The sequence below is a fragment of the Microcaecilia unicolor genome, chromosome 2, assembly GCF_901765095.1.
Source record: "Microcaecilia unicolor chromosome 2, aMicUni1.1, whole genome shotgun sequence".
In the NCBI taxonomy this organism is placed as follows: Eukaryota; Metazoa; Chordata; class Amphibia; order Gymnophiona; family Siphonopidae; genus Microcaecilia; species Microcaecilia unicolor.
The window spans coordinates 130,210,483-130,233,842 of record NC_044032.1 but is presented as its reverse complement, the minus strand read 5'-3'; the positions used below and the strand labels follow the sequence as shown (position 1 = coordinate 130,233,842).

Here is a 23,360-nt window from a genome sequence, read left to right as displayed (position 1 = left end):
CATTAGAAGTGTACACTGTTTCTCAAACGCCAGAATCTTCGCGTCCGCCGACTCAGCACAATCCTCCTGGCGTGAGATACGGTCCTCCGCCTGCTGAATTCGTGTGCCCTGCTGCTCCAATGAGTCTCAAATTTGATCCATTGATGTTTGCAACTTAAATAATTTGTCCTCAAGCACTGCTGATATCTGTTGCACTAAATCTTTAGTGGTCTCCGCGGAGAGACTCGCTGGCGGAGAACTCACTGCCGCCGCCGCCATCCTGGGGCCCAGATTCTGCACACGATGCTGTCCTGACCGCGGGGTCTTCGCGGGCATAACCCCACTGCTCCACCGCAAAGATAAATTTGAGCTCCATCACAAGATGCATTGGGGCTTACTCTCACCGCTAAGCATCTTCTAGACCCCCATGTGGAGGACTTCGCAGGAAAATTCAAAGAATTTGGGGTGGCTGGAGCGGAGCTTGGCTCAGAGACGTCCGCTCAGCTAAAGAGCATCACGTGACCCCTGGCCCTGAGGTTTTACTTTTTGTACGGTTTGTATATCACACTGTGCTTGGCAGTGGAAGGAGTTTGTGTTGCTGTCACTGAGGTGACATCAGGATTCAAATATTAACTCAACTCTGCACCCATTATGTGATACTACATAACTAGAGGTGTAAGGTTTATAAGTATATTGAGAATTTGTTCCATCCTGAATAGACACCAGACTTCACTCCCATAGAGAGAGAATGGTTGAGTGATGCTGTCAAATATTTTTAATGGTAGTTATACTGGGTGCTTGAAACCAGCCAAGGATTTCTTTATTGAATAGAAGACCCTGCCAATCTAAAGATAAGGGGAAATACTGTGGAGGCTGGTGTGATATCTGAGAATATCATTTTGGCAGCTCCCCCTGCTCCCGCACCATGACCTGAAATAGTTTTGTCTAGTGATGCCACTGCCTGAATCCCTCCTGTGAAATCCCTTCCTCTTCTATTCCCACTCCCTTCATGCCGTTCGTTATGTCCAGCACCAATCACTAAACCTTCTTTTCCGTAAAAAAGAAAGAAAGAACGAGAGGAGAGTGGGCAAGAGGAGAGAAAAAGATGGGTGATGGAAAAGTGGTAATGAGGGGAGGATAGGGGCTCAGATTAGTTGATATGGCCCCAGTACCAAAAAGGCATTCACTGCCCTGGTAGTATTAGTAAGGGAACCAGCAAAAGAAGAAACAAAATAGTAAACAAGCATTGAAGATGCATATAAGGACCCGTTTTATCTGTTTTCCTGATACTGTTACTGTATGAAATAAGAAACCATATTTAGCAGCCCAGAATGTAAATGAATTGCGATTGTATGATATTCTTTCTGGTGCTGAGCTTCTTCTCGTCGGATAGAAAAAAATGTTTTGGAAGAATCAAAATCCAATTTTTTTGGGTGTGGAAGGGGTAGTGAAAAGGGTAAATTGACAAGGCAGTTTGCTCCTATGTAAGTTTGGAGTTATTGCACTGATCTTATTTCATGAGCACACATCTTTACTGTTATAAATTAGATATGCTTTAATTATTTGTTTGGTATTTTTACAGGGAAAGCATTTCACAACTGCATGGCAAACAAAAATATGTCCCCTAGGTGCAGGTAAGACATAAAATCCATTTCTTGCAGTGGACAGAACATATTTTTTTTCTTTTTATTTACTTACTAGTAAAAAAAGGCCCGTTTCTGGAGCCAATGAAACGGGCGCTAGCAAAGCTTTCCTGTGGCCCCCCCCCACCCGTCGTCGATGTGGGTGAATTGCTCCGCCTCCGCCCTCAACGTCATAATGTTTGACGTGAGGGTGGGGCCCCGAGGCTGTGATTTTCTTGGCTTCAGAGCTTCGAACTTACGAACCTTGGCTTCAGTGACGTCAGACAATAGAACGTTGAGGGTGAGTTTTATATATATAGATATGTGGGCTCAGTGAGACTGAAGAGAGAGAATTGCTGTGCCAAAAAACACACAGTGAAATAAACCTCTCAGTGATATGGTTATTTATATTGAGATATGAAACTACAGGCGCTGCATCTTGTACACAGGGAAGTAGATAATAATACTTCATTAGTTCACATCATTGATAATTAGAATTATAATAATATCAAATCCTAATTCACACCTGCTGTGTGTGTGTGTATATATATTTATATCTATATTTATCTATTGTGAGGGGTCTGAAAGGATTCTAGTTCCGGTAGTGCCGAAACAGGGACGGGGAGAAGTTTTCTCTTTAGATGTAATGACTCTCCTTCACTAATTCCTTCTATACAAAAAGGTTGCCCTCTAGTGGCCAAAGCGCCAGTGAAACCACTAGTTAGGGGAAGGAACTACCATCCCCAGAAACCACTGGGACACCAGCAGGACTCTCAGGAAATGGAGGGAGGAGTGAATGATTGGGAAATGAGTTCTGATCAAGGGAATGAGCAGCAGCTGGGGGAACCCTGGGCGGAGGAAGACATGGAATGGGATAAAGAGGAAGTAGGGGAAGAGGGGGAAGAGGAGTGCATGGAGGTCTCAGGTCTTGCTCAGACTCCAACAGGAAAGGTTAAGGGTTTTGTGGCGTCAGTATGGCCAAAACTGTGGACAATTGGAGAAGAGAAAATAATACAGTGGGGAAGGAGCTGGTGAAGAAAGCTAACCCATTAACTATCTGAGGATAGAAGATAGTGCCTGTGAGGGTTAGGCTACAGTTGGGAACAAGGCAAGGATTTACTGCTTTGTGGTATTCTGAATTAAGATTGAACTGTGTTGAGAAGGTGAATGTGGAAACCTGAACTGAATCTTTCATTGTTGGTGATGAAACTAAGTGAAGACTAAGGCTGTATTGAAGAAAAGGGTTCTGAGAAAATAAAAACCTGTGTTTTCAAGAAACTATGAGATGGTTGAGTTTTTGTGTGACCCTGCCATGAGCAGGAAAAAGGCTCAGGCCAGCCGGAGAGCGGCCACACCGGGACGATTACCGGACAGAGGAGAGATGGTTTGGATACCATATCTTGGAGGGAGACAGCTAAGCTAAGCAGGGTTAGCCCTGGCCCTCATGTGGAAGGAGGACCCTGGTTACACTATCTATCTATTAGGCCAAACAAAGAAGAAAAGAATCTCTGCAGATAGTCCAAAGCTAAACCCAGGCATTGTGCTGAGACACAGTCATGTCGGGTCAGCCCGCTAATAAAGACCTCATACTAGCATCTGTGTTTCACGTCTGCATTTGTTTGGCGGCCGCCTCTGCCTTTGCTAAGTTTTAGGCACCGCAAAGGGGCAAGCGTAGTGCCAGTTCTATAAAGGTCTGAAGGTGTATCTAAGTTGTTATAGAATACTAGCGCAAAGCCAGTTCGGTGTGCCAGTATTTAGGTGTGGCCACTTAGGTCATCTCAGTAGCAGCCATAAGTGGGCATACCTAAGTGTGACATGCAACATGTGCAGCTGATAGCATTCTGTAATTTCCATGTAACACACTCATGCTTCACCCATGTTACAGCTCCCCTTGCAGCTCTGCTCAATGTGATTTTGGTGTTCTGTTTATAGAATAGCGCCTATCACTTAATGCATGTAGCTGCCAATTATTGGTGCTAATTCTGTGCACCAGTGCAAATTTTCTATAAATTTTGTGCGTTCTGTTGGTACCTAAGTGTATGTGTACCTTACAGAATTGCTGTATTTCAATTAAAAAAAAAAGTATTTTCTGCAGTCGCTGTTGACAGGGAAGTGAAAGGAAACTGGGCCAGTGTGGGGCCTTGAGCATCTGTCCATGCTCAAGATCTCCAATCTCCTGCCCTCTTAGAAACTCTGTCCTTTCCTGGTTGGCAACTCCTAATGTAGAACCTTGTATCACCGTAGCTATAGTTCGGGTTTCTCTTTCCCATGTGCATCACTTTGCACTGCTCACATTAGAAAGATATGGAGAGGAGTGCAGGAAGAAAAGCACCAAAACAACCACAGATGAAAGCTATTAAAATAGAGCAACTAAAAGAGGTAACAATGGGCGAGTTACCCATGAAAGATAACAGTGCAACACAGAAGAATGAAAGAGTAATACAGGAAAGACAGAGAGCAGAATGAAGAGGATATGCAGGATTATTGAGAGCTTGATGCAGAAAGCTATTTGATAGAGCTTCAAACCTTGTGCAGCTTCTACCACAAAATAATTTAAAACAAACAAACAAAAAATTAAGGCGATGCAGTAATCGATGAGCATGCAGATTACTGCCATGTTAAAAAGTGTATGCTATAAAAAAAAAAACAGTGCACACTGCAGCAGTAATCTGCACTTCAGTACTTAAGTGTTCTTCTGTCTGTGCATGAGCAGTGATTGTCTCTTTTCCTGTCAGTGCATATGTCATAAAAAAAAAGCCATCAGGTCTCCATCTCCCCCCCCCTCTCCACAGTGGACCCTTCAAAAGATATGAAAAAAGCCAAACTTTAGTAACCCTTTTCCTCCTCCTGATCCAATCTGACCCGACCCCCTTGCCCAGACATAAAATCCCTGGTAGTCTAACAGCCCCCTCCACCCCTCTGATCAATCCTCCCCATCTTAACTTTAAAAAGTATGCCTCATAGTCTAGTGTAACCCCTCCCCTCCCTGAACCCTCCAGACCCTCATCGTCCACCTCAAAAAGTTGAAAGGCATGAGGGATGCCCACTCGCTGTTGCCTCCGGTGCTGTCTTGGTTCAAAACGGCAGCACCACGGGCTGGCAATAGAACTCCTGTGCATAACTCTGTAGCAGATAAGTACTTGCTGTTTTTGAATTAATTTAATGTGTTGATTTTTAGAACACTACATGGACACAATAGGTACATTTTGGATAAAAATAGAGACAAGGTTCCACAAACAGAAGAACAAATACTAAAAGTCTTTTAATTTGATTTTATTGTTTATTAAATATTTATGATGCAACGTTCTTCTTGTTTTGTGATCTGCTTTTGTATTTGTTCAAAATAGATAAAATGGACACACAAGAAGTTCTGAAATACTAAGCTTTGCTAAGGAGTGCATGTTTTTGACAGTAGTGGGCAAGAGATTGAGATTTTATATGGAGGTCTGGACAGAGTTTGGAATGTTTTTCCTGTAAAGTCCTATGAGACCTTTCTATCTAAATACAACATTCTTTGAAGCCCTTTGTAGAAGTGTGAGCGAGAGCAGACCCAGAGCCTTGTTAAAACACAGCCAGGCAGCACTTTTCAAGGAGCGGCATATCCCCCCCACACCAGCCACGGTCTGGCATCTCCCCCCGTTCCTTCTTCAGTCCCCTTCCCCGAGCTTACCTTTGTTTATTAAAAGTCAGTGGTGGCAGCAATTCCCATTGGCTGCCCTGCCACCAGCAGCAGCCTCTTCTTTCTACTGTGGCCCGACTCTGAAATAACTTCCTGTTTGTTCAGGGGTGGGCTGCAGTAGAGAGAAGAGGCCGGTGCTGGCAGCAGGGCAGCCTATAGGGAATCGCTGCCACCGCCATCTTTTGGAAAACAATTGTAGGTTCAGGGAAGGCAGTTGAAGAAGGAAGGAGGGAGGTGCCAGACCATGACTGGGGGGGGGGGGGGGGGAAGAGTGCCATCTCAGACCTCGCTTCAGGTGGCAGATTGCCGTGGGCTGCCCTGCACGTATGAAGTAGAACAATTTATTAATGTACTGGGAAATGGGTGACCTATTCCTTTCACAGGTGAGAATATAAACACAAACAGCCAGTCCTAGTTCTCTTTCATGGCCTGTTCCTGCAGTGCCATGGAGTACACTAGTCTGTCTCTCCAAAGGCAGCACAAACAGTTTTGATTCTGGCTGGGTCTCAGAGTTAAAGTTCTGATTCCCAAGGTATAGCACAACCAGGCCACTCAGTCCTGGTTTCCAGAGTTCAGGTTTCTAAGATAAACTTGGCCTACCTGCCTAGACCTTCTGCAGCTTACACATCTGTTGTGGAGGCGTAGGGTGTAGGGATTCTCTTCTGGGCCTCCCTGATTGAGCTGTGCAGAGGGTTTTATCCTGCTTTGACCATGCCCTCCCTGTTTTGCTCTTGCTGAGTCATTTCCTCCCTGCTCTGTAGTCTGACATAAGTTCATACTGAGCACACATGGGGGTGTCAGCGTCGGAGGCTGAAGCATGCCACCAACTTCCTCAAGCAGAAGGAAGCTTGGGGCTCGAACAGTGGACCACTTCAGTGGCGTAGACAAGGGTGGGCCCGGGTGGGCTCAGGCCCATCCACTTTGGGCTTAGGCCCACCCAGTAGCAGCACACCTATGATGTGGCTGGCAGGGATCCCCACCAGCCAAAAACTCCCAACAACTGTCCCTCCTGCATACCATGTAAATAGCAGATCTTTGCCTGCAGCGAGCAGCAACTGATACATACTGCTTGCACTGGCCCCACAGCCTTCCCTCTGATGTCTTCCCACCTATGCGGAAACAAGAAGTTGCATCAGAGGGAAGGCTGTGGGGCCAACATGAGCAGTGTGTATTAGTTGTTTCTCGCTGCTGGTGAAAATCTGCTATTTAAAAGATATGCGAGAGAGGGGGATGTTTGAAAGACCATATGGAATGCAGGCGAGAGAGGGAGGACCAAATCACTTGTGGGACAAGGTGGAGTTCTTCTGCCCACCCATCTTGGGCCCAGGCCCACCCAAAATTGGGTGTCTGGCTACGCCCCTGCTTCAGCTGGTGGGACTTAGGCATCCCCACCAGCCATTCCACAGGTGCCAACATTTTGAAAGGGGTCTTGCGGCTCCCCTGTGAGTTTACTGCACACACCAGGGTGCCGTAGCGCACAGTTTGGGAACGAACTGCTGGTTGAATATTAAAAAAAAAAATTGTACCAAAAAAGGTCATAGACATTATATCAGTTTTCACCATAATGCCTTCTGACTTCTGATTTGGTTTTCGTTTTGGTTGCCTCTATTTTCAACAGGTAATCCTGTGGCCAACATTTTTGAGGATGAAGAAGTTCGACGAGATTCATTCAAAACTTGGCCGAAGGATGCACATGTAGATCCAGGTGCTCTGGCTAAAGCTGGATTTTTCTACACAGGTTAGCAGATTCTTGTGTGTATATAGCACTGGAGAGAGTTATTTTGCGAGAAACAGCCTGGGAAAGGACTGAAGCATGGATAGGAAGCAGGGATGAAACCTTCATTTTCTGCAAGGATAGTGGCATCAATTCTATAAATTGGCATCTCATTTAAGGCTCTATGGGGGAGATTCTATATATGGTGCCTAAAAGATCGGCACTGAAATCAGTGCGAATAAGTGTATTCTATAATCGGTGCCGATTATATAATACACTTAGTTGTTATTTCAGCGCCTAAAACTATGTGCATCCCTTTACACCAACAAAAATGTGGTGTAAATCCCAGTGCTTAAATTTATGGGCACTGGGCCTACATGTGTAAATTTCAGAACGCCCATCTTCCCGCCCATAACCACACCCCTTTTTGCTTGCACACATTAGAAGTTCAGCGCACTTCATTACAGAATAAGCTTAGCGAGTTGTGCACGTAAATTCTAATCAGTGCCAATTAGTGCTCATTATTGCTTGTTAAGAGATGTTATCAACGCTGATTAACTTGTTAAGTTTACGTGAGTTGTAATAGAATTGGTGCGGATCTCTAGGCTTGCTATATAGAATCCAGAGGCATAAGGGACACACTTAACACCAGTTCTATAATGACTTAAAGGCATGCCTAAACCAGTGTCTCCCAAGTCGGTCCTGAGTACCCCCTTGCCAGTCAGATTTTCAGGATATGCACAATGAATATACATGAAAGAGATTTGCACATAATGGAGGCAGTGTATGCAAATCAATCTCATGCATATTCATTGTGGATATCCTGAAAACCTGATTTGCATACACTGCCTCCATTATGTGCAAATCTCTTTCATGTATATTCATTGTGCATATCCTGAAAATCTGACTGGCAAGGGGGTACTCAAGGACCGACTTGGGAAACACCGGCCTAAACCATAATACAGTGCTAGTGCAAACCTGCACTGGCATGCCAAAAGTTAGGTGCACCTACTTATGACAGGGCTGAGATAGTACCCTATAAGTCGTGTGCATTACTTGGTGACATGCCCATGCTCCACCCACATGTATGTCCCTGGAGTGGAGGAGTGGCCTAGTGGTTAGAGCACTGGTCTTGCAATCCAGAAGTGGCCAGTTCAAATCCCACTGCTGCTCCTTGTGATCTTGGGCACGTCACTTAACCCTTCCTTGCTTCAGGTACAAACTTAGATTGTGAGCCCTTCTGGGACAGAGAAATATCCAGTGTACCTGAATGTAACTCATCTTGAGCTACTACTGAAAAAGGTGTGAGCAAAATCTAAATAAATAAATAAAATTGCACACTATGAACCGGGTTCAATGCATTCTGAGATGGGCACCCTTTATAGAATAGCACATACTAGCTCTGTTTCAATATATACAATTTGTTTTGGGCTATCATCTCTGAATCTCCATTGAGGGGGTTCTTTTGGGTTCTGGGTTCATGGGGTTGAGAGCCCTTGGGAATAAATTATTTGCTAGTAAATCTTGTATTCTGGGGAAGAAATATATCCTTAATCACTGGTTTATTAGATTGTCCCCTCCCCCCTCTATTTGGTATTGGAGGAATATACTTCCCTCATTGATGTGGGAATCATGTGGGTCTCACCTCTCGCCATGATGGCAGAAAAGATTTTTATCAGTCTGGGGAGCGTACCTACAGAAGATATCTCCTGCATCACGTAGTCAAGTTCTTAATTGATTCTCTGTTACCCATCAGGGTCCTCATAGTGAGTCCTGAGTCCTTGGGGATTGGGGGGATGGGATACTGTGGGGACAGGAATGTACATGAGTCCTTGTTTTTTTTTTTTTTTGGTCTAGGGCCTAAGAGTTGTGGCCCTGACTGTTTGTTATTCTGGTATTTTTCCCATATAGATTGATTGCAGTATTTATCTGAGTGGGTTTGTTACTGGGCTGGGGAAGGGTGCGGTTCAGGTTGGTGTGCAGATTATTGTAACTTTATTTGTTTATTTTTTAATAAAAAAAGAATTTAATAATAATAGAATAGTGTGTACTGCCAGGATCCGTGTTCAACTTTGGGCAAGAGCATTTACACCAACTGAAACCAGGTGTAAATCCTGGTGTGCAAGTTAGGCACAGATCCACACTATTCTATAACGCTGTGTGCATCTTAAGGGAATGCCCCTTATTTGCCCATGTCCCTCCCATCATTAATCCCCCTTTGTAGATCTGTATAGAAATATGCTGTTCTATAAATGGGCGTGTAAGTGTGTTTTCATGCAGATATGCTATTTTTGTCCCGTTTCAGTGCCTTGCATTCGTTAGAACACTTTTTCATGCCAAAAATTCAGTGTGGAAGTAGCACCTAACATTAGGCGCCATAAATAGAATCCGAGGGTAAATGTTACAGAATAGAGACTGGCAGTTAAGTGTACCTAGCTTTTATGTGCATAACTGCTAATTATTGGCATCTATCACAAATGTAAGTGTTACTATTCCCATAAACTAGGCGCCAGCTTGTAGAATTGCCCTTAGTGAGTTTAATAAATCTGTGTAGAGTCAAGAGTTAAAAGCAATCATTTACAAAAAGCAACTCTTTTTTTTTTAGGTTCGTCAGACGCTGTTCAGTGCTTTTCTTGTGGTCTTTGCATTCACTCATTCGAACCAGGAGATGATGCTTGGGCTGAACATATGAAGTTTAATTCCAAGTAAAGTATTGTGACAGCATTTGATAAGATGACTGAATTGATTCTCTACACACTGCTAAAAAAAATTTGTTTTCACCTACTCATTTGGCTGAAAATATTTAGATCTCCAGAAATGTTCATGTCAATTCACAGTCTCAAAAAAAAAATAGCGCTGTAAAAGTTTGATATATCTATAATCTATATATCTATACATATAGAGCACAGTTTTCGAAACGATTTAGTCAGCCACTGACCGGTTAAATTGCTTCAGCAGCATTAAGCCAGCTATCCTGGGGACATTCTGGGGCAGAGTGAACACTTCGTCGCTTAAGTTCTGTTACTCAGCACTTAAGCGGCCAGGATTAGTGCATAAATGGGAGTGCATAAATGTTTGTCCTATTTTTATACGGTAACTCATGGTTGCTTAAGTGATGAATATTGACTTAATTGGCTATAAGAGACTGAAAAAAAGATAAAATGAAGCATAAATTTAAAAGAGGTTGAGGAAGTAAAGCAGTAAGACATCCTTTTTGGGGGTTTTTCTATCCATGTTCCTACCATCGGGAGAAGTACAACAATGCCAGTTTCAATTGGGAGGAGGAGTCATGATGATACTGTGATTTTTATTTATTTTTATTGTAAACTGTTTAATACCTTGGTGATAAGTGGTAAATCAAATCATATCAGAATTTTGTGGGATTTCCATACTAGCTGATTATCCCTTACAATTGAAATCATGATTTGCTGCACCCATCCCTTATGGTAGGAAAGCAACTGCAGGACACTCATGCATGTTCGAGGGAATGTTGTTCATAACTGTCCCTAAGAGTGCACAATTTCTCTCACACAAAATAACACCTGCTTCAAAGAAGGTATAAATGTGTGTATGTACTGTATGCATGTACGTACCTATTTTATGAAATACCTTTGCACATCACAATTTCACCCCAGCACCATCCAAACTACTATCATGGAAACCTCTACGTGCAATGTGCATATAAGTACATGCAATTTAATATGAGCTATTTTCTGTATGTGAAATGTGCTTTTTAAGCATGGCTAATGCTTTTTTAAATTACCCCATGAGAGTTTCTGGTTCTCCATACCCCATTAGTATCATCCAAGCATCTTCTGCACCTATCATACCTTTCTCTTCCATATTTCAACTTCGTCAGTTTTCTCATGGCTAAGAGAGTTAAATTATTTCTTGCATGATAAGGTATCTTACTGTTTCCATATACATTTAGAAACCAGGTGGCATAAGTTTCTAAGATACACTGATGGTTGGCCAGTTTGGGCTTTCGCTATACTGGTGTTCACTTTTCTCTGAGGACAAGCAGGCTGCTTGTTCTCACATGTGGGTCGACGTCCGTGTCGGCCCAGGAATCGGCATTTTGCAAGCAAAATATTTAAAAAAGTTTTGCCAGAGTCTTGTGGAGCGCGCACCATGCATGCATGGATCGATTTCCCGCCCGTCAAGTGAACGCGTTCCTCAGGTTTTTTTTCTCCGCATTGAGGTGCGGTAGAGTTTTTCTGTGCTCCTCTCAGGCCTGGGAAAGAGTCTGACAGTTTTTTGGCTTTTTGCCTTATTTTTCTTTATTTTATTTTCAATAATACAGTTAAAGAAAAAGGTTCCCTTAGTTTCCCTTACTTTTGTCCACCTTTTCAAGTTTCCTTTGTTTTTGACGCCGCGCGGTCAGGTTGTTCCCTTATTTTTGTGCCTTTTTTTTTCTTTTAACAGGCACAATCGCATCTTTTGATTTCGCCAAAGCTGTTTTTCCTTCTATGTCATCGAAGACACCCAGCAGCTTCAAACGTTGTACTCGGTGCAACCGGACCATCTCAGGTACCGATACCCACGCCTGGTGTATCCAGTGCCTTGGGCCCAACCATAGCCCAGCCACTTGTAGTTTGTGTCTTCGTATGAAGAAATGGACCCAAGCGTCTCGAGAAACCCAACGAGAAAAGCTTTTTGGGGATTGGTCTGGTCCTTCGACATCGGTACTGAGGTCGGCGGCGTCGACATCGACTTCAAGGGAATCATCGACGTCGGGAGCAGAGGTAATGGCTGCTGAAAGACCTATTCGTGCTGGGAGCAGTGAGGCATCGAGTGGGTCTCCACCTGCCTCGAGGCCTCCCCCGAGACCGACCTTCGTCGGACCCGGCCCCTAGGAGGTGTGAGGATTCCACGTCCTCCTCATCGGTACCGAGGAGTCTTGATGACGTGTGTCAAGTGAAGGTGAAGAAGCACCGTCATCGTTCTCCTTCGACACACGGTGCCAGGAGCTCCGGGGCATCGAGAGAATCGGCGCTCGAGAAGCGTTGGCGCCGAGAGGACCGCTCCCCCTCTATTCAGGAGGTGCTGCTGCTTTGGTCTTCTGGCAGCCCGGTACCTGCTCCCGAGCCTCGACAGATTCTGCCACTGGCTCCTTTACTGACCCCGCAGCCTTATCCGACAGCGGCTCTCAACAAAGGTATCAGGGCCGTGCTTCCAGAACTTCTGGAAGGATTGCTGCGCCAGTCTACTTCGGTGTCGGGGGTGCTTGCGCCTTCTGTATCGTCTGCTGCAGCGGCATCTGGCCCTTCGCTTGTGGTGAGGTCCCCAACCTTGGTGCCGCCTGCGGCTTTGGTGTCGGCTGCCACCCAGGTCGACTCCCCTTCGACGTCTGTGGAGGAAGCTTCACCAGAGTCCAGGTGGGCATTGACTTCTTGGCACCGCCATCGAGGACGTTGTTCCTCGGCGTCAAGGCAGGCTCAGTTTCGGACTGCTCTGAGGGATGTCTTGTCTGATACTGAAGATGAGCATTCGTGGGAGGAAGAGGAGGATTCCAGGTACTTTTCTTCTGATGAGTCCTATGGAATTCCCTCTGAACCTTCCCCTCCACTAGAAAGGAGACTTTCTCCACCGGAGAGTCTATCCTTTACCTCCTTTGTCTGGGAAATGTCTGTGGCTATTCCCTTCCCTGTGGAGTTGAGGATGAGCCCAGGGCTGAGATGCTTGAGGTCCTGGGTTATCCTTCTCCGCCTAGAGAGGCTGCAATGGCTCCTTTGCATAATGTACTGAAGGAAGTCCTTATGCGAATCTGGTCGTTCCCTCTGTCTAATCCCGTGATCCCGAAAAAAACTGAATCCCAATATTGGTTCCACGGTGAGCCTGGATTGATGAGGTCTCAGCTACCTCACAATTCCATGGTGGTGGACTCCGCCCTCAAAAGAGTCAAGAGCACTAGAGACTATGCCTTGGCGCCCCCAGGTAGAGAATCTAGAACCTTGGACTCTTTGGGAGGAAGACGTATCAGGCCGCTGTGCTCGCTGCCATGATCCAAACATACCAGCTCTTCACGAGCGTCCACTTGTGGAACTCGGTGAGGCAACTGTCCAGCTTGGTTGATGCACTCCCTCCGGAGCAGGCCGAGCCTTTTTGCCAGGTGATCAGGCAGCTGAAGGCGTGTCATAAATTTCTGACCAAGGGTACGTTCGACACTTTTGATGTAGCATCCAGGATCGCTTCCCAAGGTATAGTGATGCACAGATTCTCATGGCTGCGTGTCTCTGACCTGGATCATTCAGTCCTGCAGTGGATGGCGGATGTTCCTTGCCGGGGTGATAACCTTTTTGGTGATAAAGTAGAGGATCTTGTTAACTAGATCAAGAAGCACAATGATGCTATGGATTCTCTCTTCCGCCGGGCGTCTTCTGCTACTACCTCCTCATCTAGGAGGTTTTTTGGAGGGAAGAGGAATGCTCCCTATTCCTATGCTAGGCATAGGTACACTCCTGCTTCTCGGCAGCCTGCCCAGACTCAGTCCCAGTGCGCTCATTCTCGTCAACAGTGTGCACCTAAGGCCACTGCGGCTCCCCAGCAAAAGCAAGGGACGGGCTTTTGACTGGCTCCAGTTCAGCATAGCCTCAGTAAACGTGTCCGTACCGGATGACTTGCCGGTTGGGGGGAGGTTAATGTTTTTTCACCAAAGGTGGCCTCTTATAACCTCCGACCGGTGGGTTCTTCAAATTGTCCGTTTAGGATACACCCTCAATCTGGAATCCAAGCCTCCAAATTGCCCACCGGGAGCTCAGTCCTACAGCTCCAGTACAAGCAGGTACTTGCAGAGGAACTCTCTACCCTTCTACAGGCCCAAGCGGTCGAACCCATTCCACCAGGGGAAGAAGGGCTAGGATTCTATTCCAGGTACTTCCTAGTGCAAAAGAAAACAGGTGGGATGTGTCCCATCCTAGACCTAAGGGCCCTGAACAAATTTGTTTTTCAAGAAAAGTTCAGGATGGTTTCCCGGGGCACCCTTCTTCCCATGATTCAGGAAAACGATTGGCTATGCTCTCTGGACTTAAAGGATGCTTACACACACATCTCGATACTTCCAGCTCACAGGAAGTATCTTCGATTTCGGCTGGGAACACAGCCCTTTCAGTACCCTGTACTGCCTTTTAGTCTAGCGTCTGCGCCCAGAGTGTTTGCAAAATGCCTAGCTGTAGTCACAGCATCGCTACGCAGGCTGGGAGTGCATGTGTTTCCTTATCTCGACGATTGGCTGGTGAAGAACACCTCCAAGGAAGGTGCTCTGGAGTCCATGCGAATGACTATTCGGGTGCTGGAGCTACTGGGGTTCATCATCAATTATCCCAAGTCCCATCTCACCCCAGTCCAAAAATTGGAATTCATTGGAGCTCTGCTGGACACTCAGACAGCTCGAGCTTATCTTCCCGATGCAAGGGCGGACAACCTTCTGTCCCTGGTGTCCATGGTTCGAGCGTCTCAGCAGGTCACGGCTCAGCAGATGTTGAGACTTGTTCTGCCCTTGCTTCTCCCAGGTACCATCTGAATAGTGCCACTGAAAATCAACAGGGGACTTACACATTTAGTAGTAGCTGCTAAACATATAGATCCCTTTGGCTATCGAGCCATATGAATTTGAGTCTTCCTGTTCTCTTTTTCTCTTCAGTCTTTAAAGTATGAGCAGAATTTAAAGGGTCCTTTTACAAAGGCGTGCTAGCGTTTTTAGCGCATGCTAAATATAAGCGTGCGCTAAACGCTAGAGATGCCCATATATTCCTATGGGCATCTCTAGCATTTAGTGCATGCTAAAAATGCTACCGTGCCTTTGTAAAAGGACCCCTAAGTGATTAACACAAAGTTTTTCTTGTAATGTTGTTGAACCATGTAAGTACGTTTAGGATGTATTGTGATGTGTAACATTTTAATATTTTTTATAGGTGCAAATACTTGTCTAATTGGACGTCAGTAGAAGGAAAACATGCTCTGTGTGACTGGGGAAGAGATGCACTACTTACACAGGTAACATGTCACTGCAAAAGCATCTGTACAGTGCCTTTTAAAAATCATTACACCCTTGTACACTTTTCACATTCTGCTGTGTAAGAAATGGTAAAATACATTAAAATAGGAATTTATTTCACTGAGATACAAAACATACGCTACAGTTTCAACATGACATGAAAATTACAGAAATAGCCAAAAAGTAATTAAGATAAGAAAGCAAATGTCCCTTAAGTCAGTACTTGATGGAAGCCCCTTTTGCAGCAATAACTAGCATGAGTAGTTTAGGATAAGTGTCTACCAAATTTGCACAGATGGATGGTGCACATTTTGCTCAGTGGTTGTTGGAAAGTCATTCCATGGTCCAGGAAATATTTTTTTAAAACTGTATCTGAATTCAAGAATGCTTGGGACAAGTACATAAGATATCTAAGAGAGTGAAAGGCAGAGCAGATGGCATGGATGGGCAGACTGGATAGGCCATATGGTCTTTATCTGCTATGTATTATCCTTAATAAGAAAAGCATTCTAATTTCTGTTCCTCTCCTCCCCCCTCCTTCCCTGCCTTTCTCTTGCGCTCTGTGGAACGCCCGCTCTGTCTGTAACAAACTGTCCTACATCCATGACCTCTTTATCTCTCGTACTCTCCATCTGCTTGCCCTAACTTAAACTTGGCTTTACCCTGAAGACTCTGCTTCAGTTGCAGCCCTATGCCATGGAAGTTATCTTTTCTACCATACTCCTCGCCCAGTTGGCCGCGGAGGTGGTGTTGGGCTACTACTTTCACCCTCTTGTAGATTTCAACCTCCTCTTCTACCTCAGTCTCACTGTTTTTCTTCCTTCGAAGTCCACTCCATCCGTCTATTTGCTCCTCTGCCTCTCCGAGTAGCAGTCATTTATCGACCCCCTGATAAGTCTCTTTCTTCCTTTCTCACTGACTTTGATGCTTGGCTTTCCTTCTTTCTTGAACCTTCATCTTCTTCCCTCATTCTTGGGGATTTTAACATTCATGCTAATGATCCCTCTGACTCTTATGCTTCGCAGTTTCTTGTTTTAACATCCTCTTTCAATCTTCAACTGTGTTCCACTGCCCCCACTCACCAGAACGACCACTGTCTTGATCTTATCCTCTCCTCTAACTGCTCACTCTCCAGTTTTTGTGCCTCAACTCTTCCCCTCTCTGACCATCATCTGTATTCTTCTTTACCATGTATGTATGCACCTTAATGCAACAACTTTTGTACTCTGTTACCCGGAAATGGCAACAGCCATTACGGCAAATGTAAGCCACATTGAGCCTGCAAATCGGTGGGAAAATGTGGGATACAAATGCTACAAATAATAAATAATAATAATAATAATAACTTTCACACTTAAACACCCTCCTCCCAGTCCCGTCCAATCTTAAACAATACATTTAGGAATCTTCAGGCTATTGACCCTTCTACTCTGTCCTCCAATGTTTCAAATCTCTTCTCTACCACTATGTTATCCAAGTCTGTCAATGAGGCTGTCTCTTCCTATAATACTATTCTCTCCTCTGCTCTGGATACTCTCGCTCCTCTCATTCCCCGTTCTGTAAAACGTACCAAACCCCAACCTTGGCTGACCTCTAGAATCCGCTACCTACGTTCCTGTGCCCGCTCTGCCAAACGCCTTTGGCTGAAATCCCGTGCCCATGCTGAATTCATGCACTTCAAATTCTTGCTGACCTCCTTCCAGTCTGCTCTTTTACTTGTCAAACAGGACTATTACATCCAGTTGACTAATTCTCTTGGCTCAAACCCTTGTCGTCTCTTTGCCACACTGAACTCTCTCCTCAAAGTGCCTTCACCTCCAACCCCCCCCCCCCCTTCACTTTCCCTCCAGACTCTGGCTGAGTTCTTTCATGATAAGGTTCACAAGATTAAACTTGAATTCTCAACCAGGTCACCTCCACCTCCCCTTAGTCCATTCTCTCAACTCTCCAACCCCTGCCTCCTTTTCTTCCTTTTCTGAAATCACTGAAGAGGAAACTAGACATATTCTTTCCTCCTCGAAACTAACTAATTTCCACCCATCTACTTAACACTATCTCTTCTACTGTCATCCCGTTTATCTGCCATATCCTTAATCTTTCACTGTCCACTGCGACTGTTCCTGATGCCTTCAAACATGCCATAGTCACACCACTCCTTAAAAAACCTTCATTGGACCCTACCTGTCCTTCCAACTATTGCCCCATCTCCCTCCTCTCTTTCCTATCCAAGATACTTGAACGTGCTGTTCACTGCTGTTGCCTTGACTTTCTTTCATCTCAAGCTATTCTTGATGCACTTCAATCTGGCTTTCGCCCCCTTCATTCAACTGAAACAATGCTTGCTAAAGTCTCCAATGATCTGTTCCTAGCCAGATCCAAAGGTCTCTATTCTATCCTCATCCTTCTCGATCTATCTGCTGTTTTTGACACTGTTGATCACAGCCTGCTCCTTGATACGCTGTCCTCACTTGGATTTCAGGGCTCTGTTCTTTCCTGGTTTTCTTCTTATCTCTCCCAGCGTACCTTTACTGTATACTCTAGTGGATCCTCTTTTACTTCTATCCCTCTGTCAGTTGGTGTACCTCAGGGATCTGTCCTGGGACCTCTTCTCTTCTCCATCTATACTTCTTCCCTTGGTAATCTGATCTCATCCCATGGTTTTCAGTATCATCTTTACGCTGATGACTCCCAGATCTACCTCTCCACACCAGAAATCTCAGCCGAAACCCAGGCCAAAGTATCAGCCTGCCTGTCTGACATTGCTGCCTGGATGTCTCAGTGCCATCTGAAACTAAACATGACCAAGACTGACTTCTTAATCTTTCCCCCTAAACCAACCTCTCCTCCTCCCCTTTCTCTATTTCTGTGGATAACCTTTCAGCCTTCCTGTCTCATCACTCATAAACTTGGGGTCATCTTCGACTCCTCCCTCTCCTTCTCTGCACATATTCAGCAGACTGCTAAAACCTGTCGTTTCTTTCTCTATAATACCAGCAAAATTCGCCCTTTCCTTTCTGAGCACACTACCAGAACCCTCATCCACGCTCTTATCACCTCTCGCTTAGACTATTGCAACTTGCGTCTCACAGGTCTCCCACTTAGCCATCTCTCTCCTCTTCAATCTGTTCAAAATTCTGCTGCACGACTAATATTCCGCCAGTGTTGTTATGCTCATATTAGCCCTCTCCTCAAGTCACTTCATTGGCTTCCTATCCGTTTCCCGCATACAGTTCAACTCCTCTTATTGACCTATAAATGCATTCCTCTGCAGCTCCTCAGTACCTCTCCACTCTCATCTCTCCCTACATTCCTCCCCGGGACTCAGTTCACTGGGTAAATCTCTCTTATCGTCACCCTTCTCCTCCACCGCTAACTCCAGACTCCGTTCCTTTTATCTTGCTGCACCATATGCCTGGAATAGACTTCCTGAGCCGGTACGGTCAAGCTCCATCTCTGGCCGTCTTCAAATCTAAGCTAAAAGCCCACCTTTTGATGCTGCTTTTAACTCCTAACCCTTATTCACTTGTTCAGAACCCTTATTTTATAATCCTCACCTTATATTCCCTTATCTCTTGTTTGTCCTGTTTGTCTGTCCTAATTAGATTGTAAGCTCTGTCGAGCAGGGACTGTCTCTTCATGTTCAAGTGTACAGCGTTGCTTAAGTCTAGTAGCGCTATAGAAATGATAAGTAGTAGTAGTACTATTTTGGGGTTGTATCCTTTTTAGATGAATGATTCAGTCAGGGTTTTGAAGTGTTTATCTCTGTCTTTAGAGTCAGAACAGATGTGGTGGTATCTTGTGGCTTGGCTGTGTATAATGGATTTTTTTTGTATGTGAAGGGTGGAAGCTAATTGTGGAGATATGGCAATACTTATGCACTTATGTAGGTAGCTGCATGTATCAGTCAGTTTCCTGTATATAGATGTGTTTATATGACCATGTTGATAAAAACTGGAGTAATCAATTTTGAATTTGATTGAGGGATGGTATGCATTGAAAGAGTCTCTTCTCCCTCAGTCCAAATCATAAAAATGTCATTAATATACCAGCAGTATTTTAGGGGTTTAGTTGGATATGATTTTAAGAATTTTTCTCTAGTTCTGCAATGAAAGGGTTTCCATATCTTGGTGCCATCCTGGTGCCCATACTACTACTACTACTTAGCATTTCTATAGCGCTGCCAGGGTTACGTAGCGCTGTACAAGTTTAACATGGGGAAGGACCGTCCCTGCTCAATAGCAGTGCCCATGATTTGCAGATAAATAATATTATTGAAATGAAAATAGTTGTGAATTGGAATGAATTTAATTTTGTAATAGACTTCCTGACCATCTTTAAATCTAGTTTAAAAGCCCACCTCTTTGATATTGCTTTTGACTTGTAACCACTTGCCTCCACCTACCCTCCTCTCCTCTTTCCTCTACAAATTAATTGCTTTGCTTGCTTTATTTTTGTCTATTAGATTGTAAGTTCTTTGAACAGGGGCTGTCTTTCTTATATGTTTGTGCAGCGCTGCGTACGCTTTGTAGCGCTATATAAATGCTAAATAGTAGTAGTAATAGTTTCTGGTGTGTACTGGTGGTCCAGGGTGGTAGTTTTTAGGAATTTGTATGCAGCTATGCCATCTGCATAGGGAGTGTTGCTGTATAGAGATTCTACACCCATTAGGACCAGAAGAGCACCTTGTGGTAGCTTGATGTTTTCCAATTTGTTCAGAAAGTCTATGGTGTCTTATATGAAGCTGTTTGGTTTGGGCACTAAAGGTTTAACAATCCCCTGTATAAGTCTAGATATTTCCTCTGTGAGTGTGCCAACACCAGATATGATTGTCTGCCAGGGTTTCCAGGTTTATGGATTTTGGGTAGCATGTAGAATGTGCCCACAGAAGGGTGGTTTGGTATGACTTTCTTTAGCTGTGATTGTACTTGCTTTGGGAGTGTTTTGATAAGATTTTTCAACTGTTTTGTATAATCCTGTGAGGGGTTCCTCTGTCAGTTTCCTATAGTATGTGTTGTCTGAGAGCTGTCCGTCCTTCTTCAATTTATGTGTGTGTACCAGAGCCGATGATGGGAGGCAGGACTGGTGGTTGGGAGGCGGGAAATACTGCTGGGCAGACTTATACGGTGTGTGCCCTGAAAAGGACAGGTACAAATTCAAGGTAAGGTATACACATATGAGTTTGTCTTGGGCAGACTGGATGGACCATGCAGGTCTTTTTCTGCCGTCATCTACTATGTTACTATGTTACTATATGTGTGTGTCCATAATCACCACAGAGCCAGTAACACTTGCAAAGTGAAAAAAAGAACTTGTTTTAAAATGCACATGTCCGCAAATAACTGGGAACGTAGCGTGAAAAGCAGTTTGTTGGTCACATATATAGATGTCCACAAATGTGCAAAACCTCAAATTTTGAACTTGTGAATAGCAAGAATGCACTGTATACCAGGAGGGGCATTTTCAAAAGGGACGTCCATGTTTCGATTTTGACGTCCTTGCAAAACGTCCCGATCCAGGGGTGGGGAAAACCGTATTTTTGAAACAAGATGGACGTCCAGCTTTGGTTTCGATAATACGGCCAGGGACGTCCAAATCCTGAAATTTGGTTGTCCTTAGAGATGGTCATCCCTAGACATGGATGTTTCTGATTTTCAGTGATTTTCGAAACCAAGGACGTCCATCTCAGAAACGACCAAATGCAAGCCATTTGGTTGTGGGAGGAGCCAGCATTTGTAGTGCACTGGTCCCCCTGACATGCCAGGACACCAACCGGGCACCCTAGGGGGCACGGCAGTGGACTTCATAAATTGCTCCCAGGTACATAGCTCCCTTACCTTGTGTGCTGAGCCCCCCAAAGCCCCCCCAAAACCCACTACCCACAACTGTACACCACTACAATAGCCCTTACGGGTGAAGGGGCACCTAGATGTGGGTACAGTGGGTTTGTGGTGGATTTTGGAGGGCTCGCTGTTTCCTCCACAGACGTAACAGGTAGGGGGGGTATGGGCCTGGGTCCGCCTGCCTGAAGTGCACTGCACCAACTAAAACTGCTCCAGGGACCTGCATACTGTTGTCATGGACCTGAGTATGACATCTGAGGATGGCATAGAGGCTGGCAATCAATATTTTAAAAGATATTTTTTGAGGGTGGGAGGGGGTTAGTGACCATTGGGGGAGTAACGGGAGGTCATCCCCGATTCTCTCCGGTGGTCATCTGGTAATTTTGGGCACCTTTCTGTGCCTTGGTCGTAAGAAAAACACGACCAAGTAAAGTCATCCAAGTGTTCGTCAAGGACGTCCTTGTTTCTTTCGACTATGGGTTAAGGATGTCCAAGTGTTAGGCACGCCCAAGTCCCGCCTTTGCTACGCCTCCGACATGCCCCCTTGAAATTTGGCCATCCCTGCGCCAGAAAGCAGTTGGGGATGTCCAAAATTGTCTTTTGATTATACCGATTTGGACGACCCTGCGAGATGGACGTCCATCTTCAGATTTATGTCGAAAGATGGGCGTCCTTCTCTTTCGAAAATGAGCCCATAGGTGTCCTTCTGTTCTCTGTAGGATCCTCAGTGGTTTTGCAATGTATCAGTGCTGTTTTAGATGACTGGCTACTTCTCCATAGTTGTATTATCAGGAAACATTGAAGTTGGAAGAACCTCTGGCTATGGTGTGTTCCTCACTGTCTTCTTGTCATCATTACTAAAAATGTGATTTTTGAATGTGCACCCTCATGCCACCTTAAGCCTTGTAAGCATCGGGAAACCCATATTAAATGGATCACCGCCCATCAGAAGAGCATTGCTGGCATCTTTGTCAGATACGTGACATTTTTATGATAAATCATTGTTTTTAGTAAAGCTGCGTGTCTTGGACACAGATATGGACGTAGCTTGTTCCAGTGAGTTATCTGGAAGTATCTGTGAGTGTGCTGCTCTCATGTACCTTTTACTACTAACAGGGATAGAACACCCTTTATTTTTCTAAGAATTTATTCTACATTTTGTGCATTTCCAGTTGCCTATAAATTTAAAGTTGTGTTTGACTCCCACTTCTTTCTTACTCCTCACATCAGTCTCATGAAGAACTGTTGAGTATTGAAATATTTCTTGCATCTGTCTTTGTTTCCCGTTTTTTTTTAACCTACAGTTTCTTAGCATATTAACCACTCTTACTTTCCCCATCTCCTTACGGTCACCTTCTCCTACTTCAGTATATCTTTGATCCCTTAGTCAACATTGTTTTAGCTGAGAAGGTTAATAACAGGGTTTTTTGATAGGAAAATGACTGGTCCATAGTTTCATATACTAATAACCTCCCCAAACTCTCACAGTCTGATCATATATTTCAGATTTTCTACCTTGTATCTATTAAAAGCACTGTGAGACCTGTACATATTGTATGAAAAAGACTATTCTACCAACAGTTAAAGTGTAATTTTTTTTCTTTAGGAAATAGATTATACAGCAGAGTCTGAAAGGAAATGCAACATTGGTTCTGTGTGTGATGGTAAGTGTAGTCTTCCTCATCTTCAAATACTTTTCTTTGCAGAAGCAGACTAAAGAGAGAGGTTATCAGTGTGGGCTACCATTAAGACATTTTTTTTGTTGGCGTTCTTTTTTTACTGTTAACCCCAGTTATTAGTAACTAAGTCACATTGCATAAAATTGGAACTTGTGCTAAAATAACACATTTTAATGGTAGTCCAAATAGATAACTATGGCCCTAAATGGAATGTTTGTATGTATGCAATTTAACATTTACTTTAAAAGGGAGATATCACAAACTCCAAAGTTTTTTAATAATGTCATTTCTTTTAGGTTTTTCGTAGTTTTGTATGGGAATTGCAGTTTATTGTAATCTGCTTTGGATCTGTGTGTCATAGGTGAAATTATCAAGTTTTAACATACTGGGTCAGACCAATGGTCCATCTAGTCCAGTATCCTTCTTCCAACAGTGGCCATTCCAGGTCACAAGTACTTGGCAGAAACCTAACTAGTAGCAAATTCCATGCTACCAATCCCGGGGCAAGCAGTGGCTTCCCCCATGTCCATCTCAATAACAGACTATGGTCTTTGCCTCCAGGAACTTGTCCAACCCCTTTTTAAACCCAGATACACTAACCCGCTGTCTCTTACCATATCCTCTGACAACAAGTTCCAGAGCTGAACTATTCTTTGAATCAAAAAATATTTCCTCCTACTTGTTTTAAAAGTACTCTAGCATCCCAACTTAACATTATTATGTTATATTATATTATGTTATTATGTTATACTTAATTTCCTACTTTACATAACAAAATTCGGAGTTACCTATTACTATGTAAGCCGCATTGAGCCTGCTTTTAGTGGGAAAGTGCGGGATACAAATATAAT

General features: G+C 44.2%; 1 protein-coding gene across 1 annotated transcript in view; it reads left to right on the top strand.

The window, feature by feature from the left end:
• NAIP (NLR family apoptosis inhibitory protein) overlaps positions 1-23,360 on the top strand; it is a 126,268-nt gene that overhangs the window by 56,582 nt on the left and 46,326 nt on the right. The window contains 5 exon segments of the mRNA XM_030193314.1: positions 1,562-1,613; positions 6,899-7,018; positions 9,600-9,699; positions 14,908-14,989; positions 22,437-22,494. Coding sequence (XP_030049174.1) covers positions 1,562-1,613; positions 6,899-7,018; positions 9,600-9,699; positions 14,908-14,989; positions 22,437-22,494 — 412 coding nt within the window.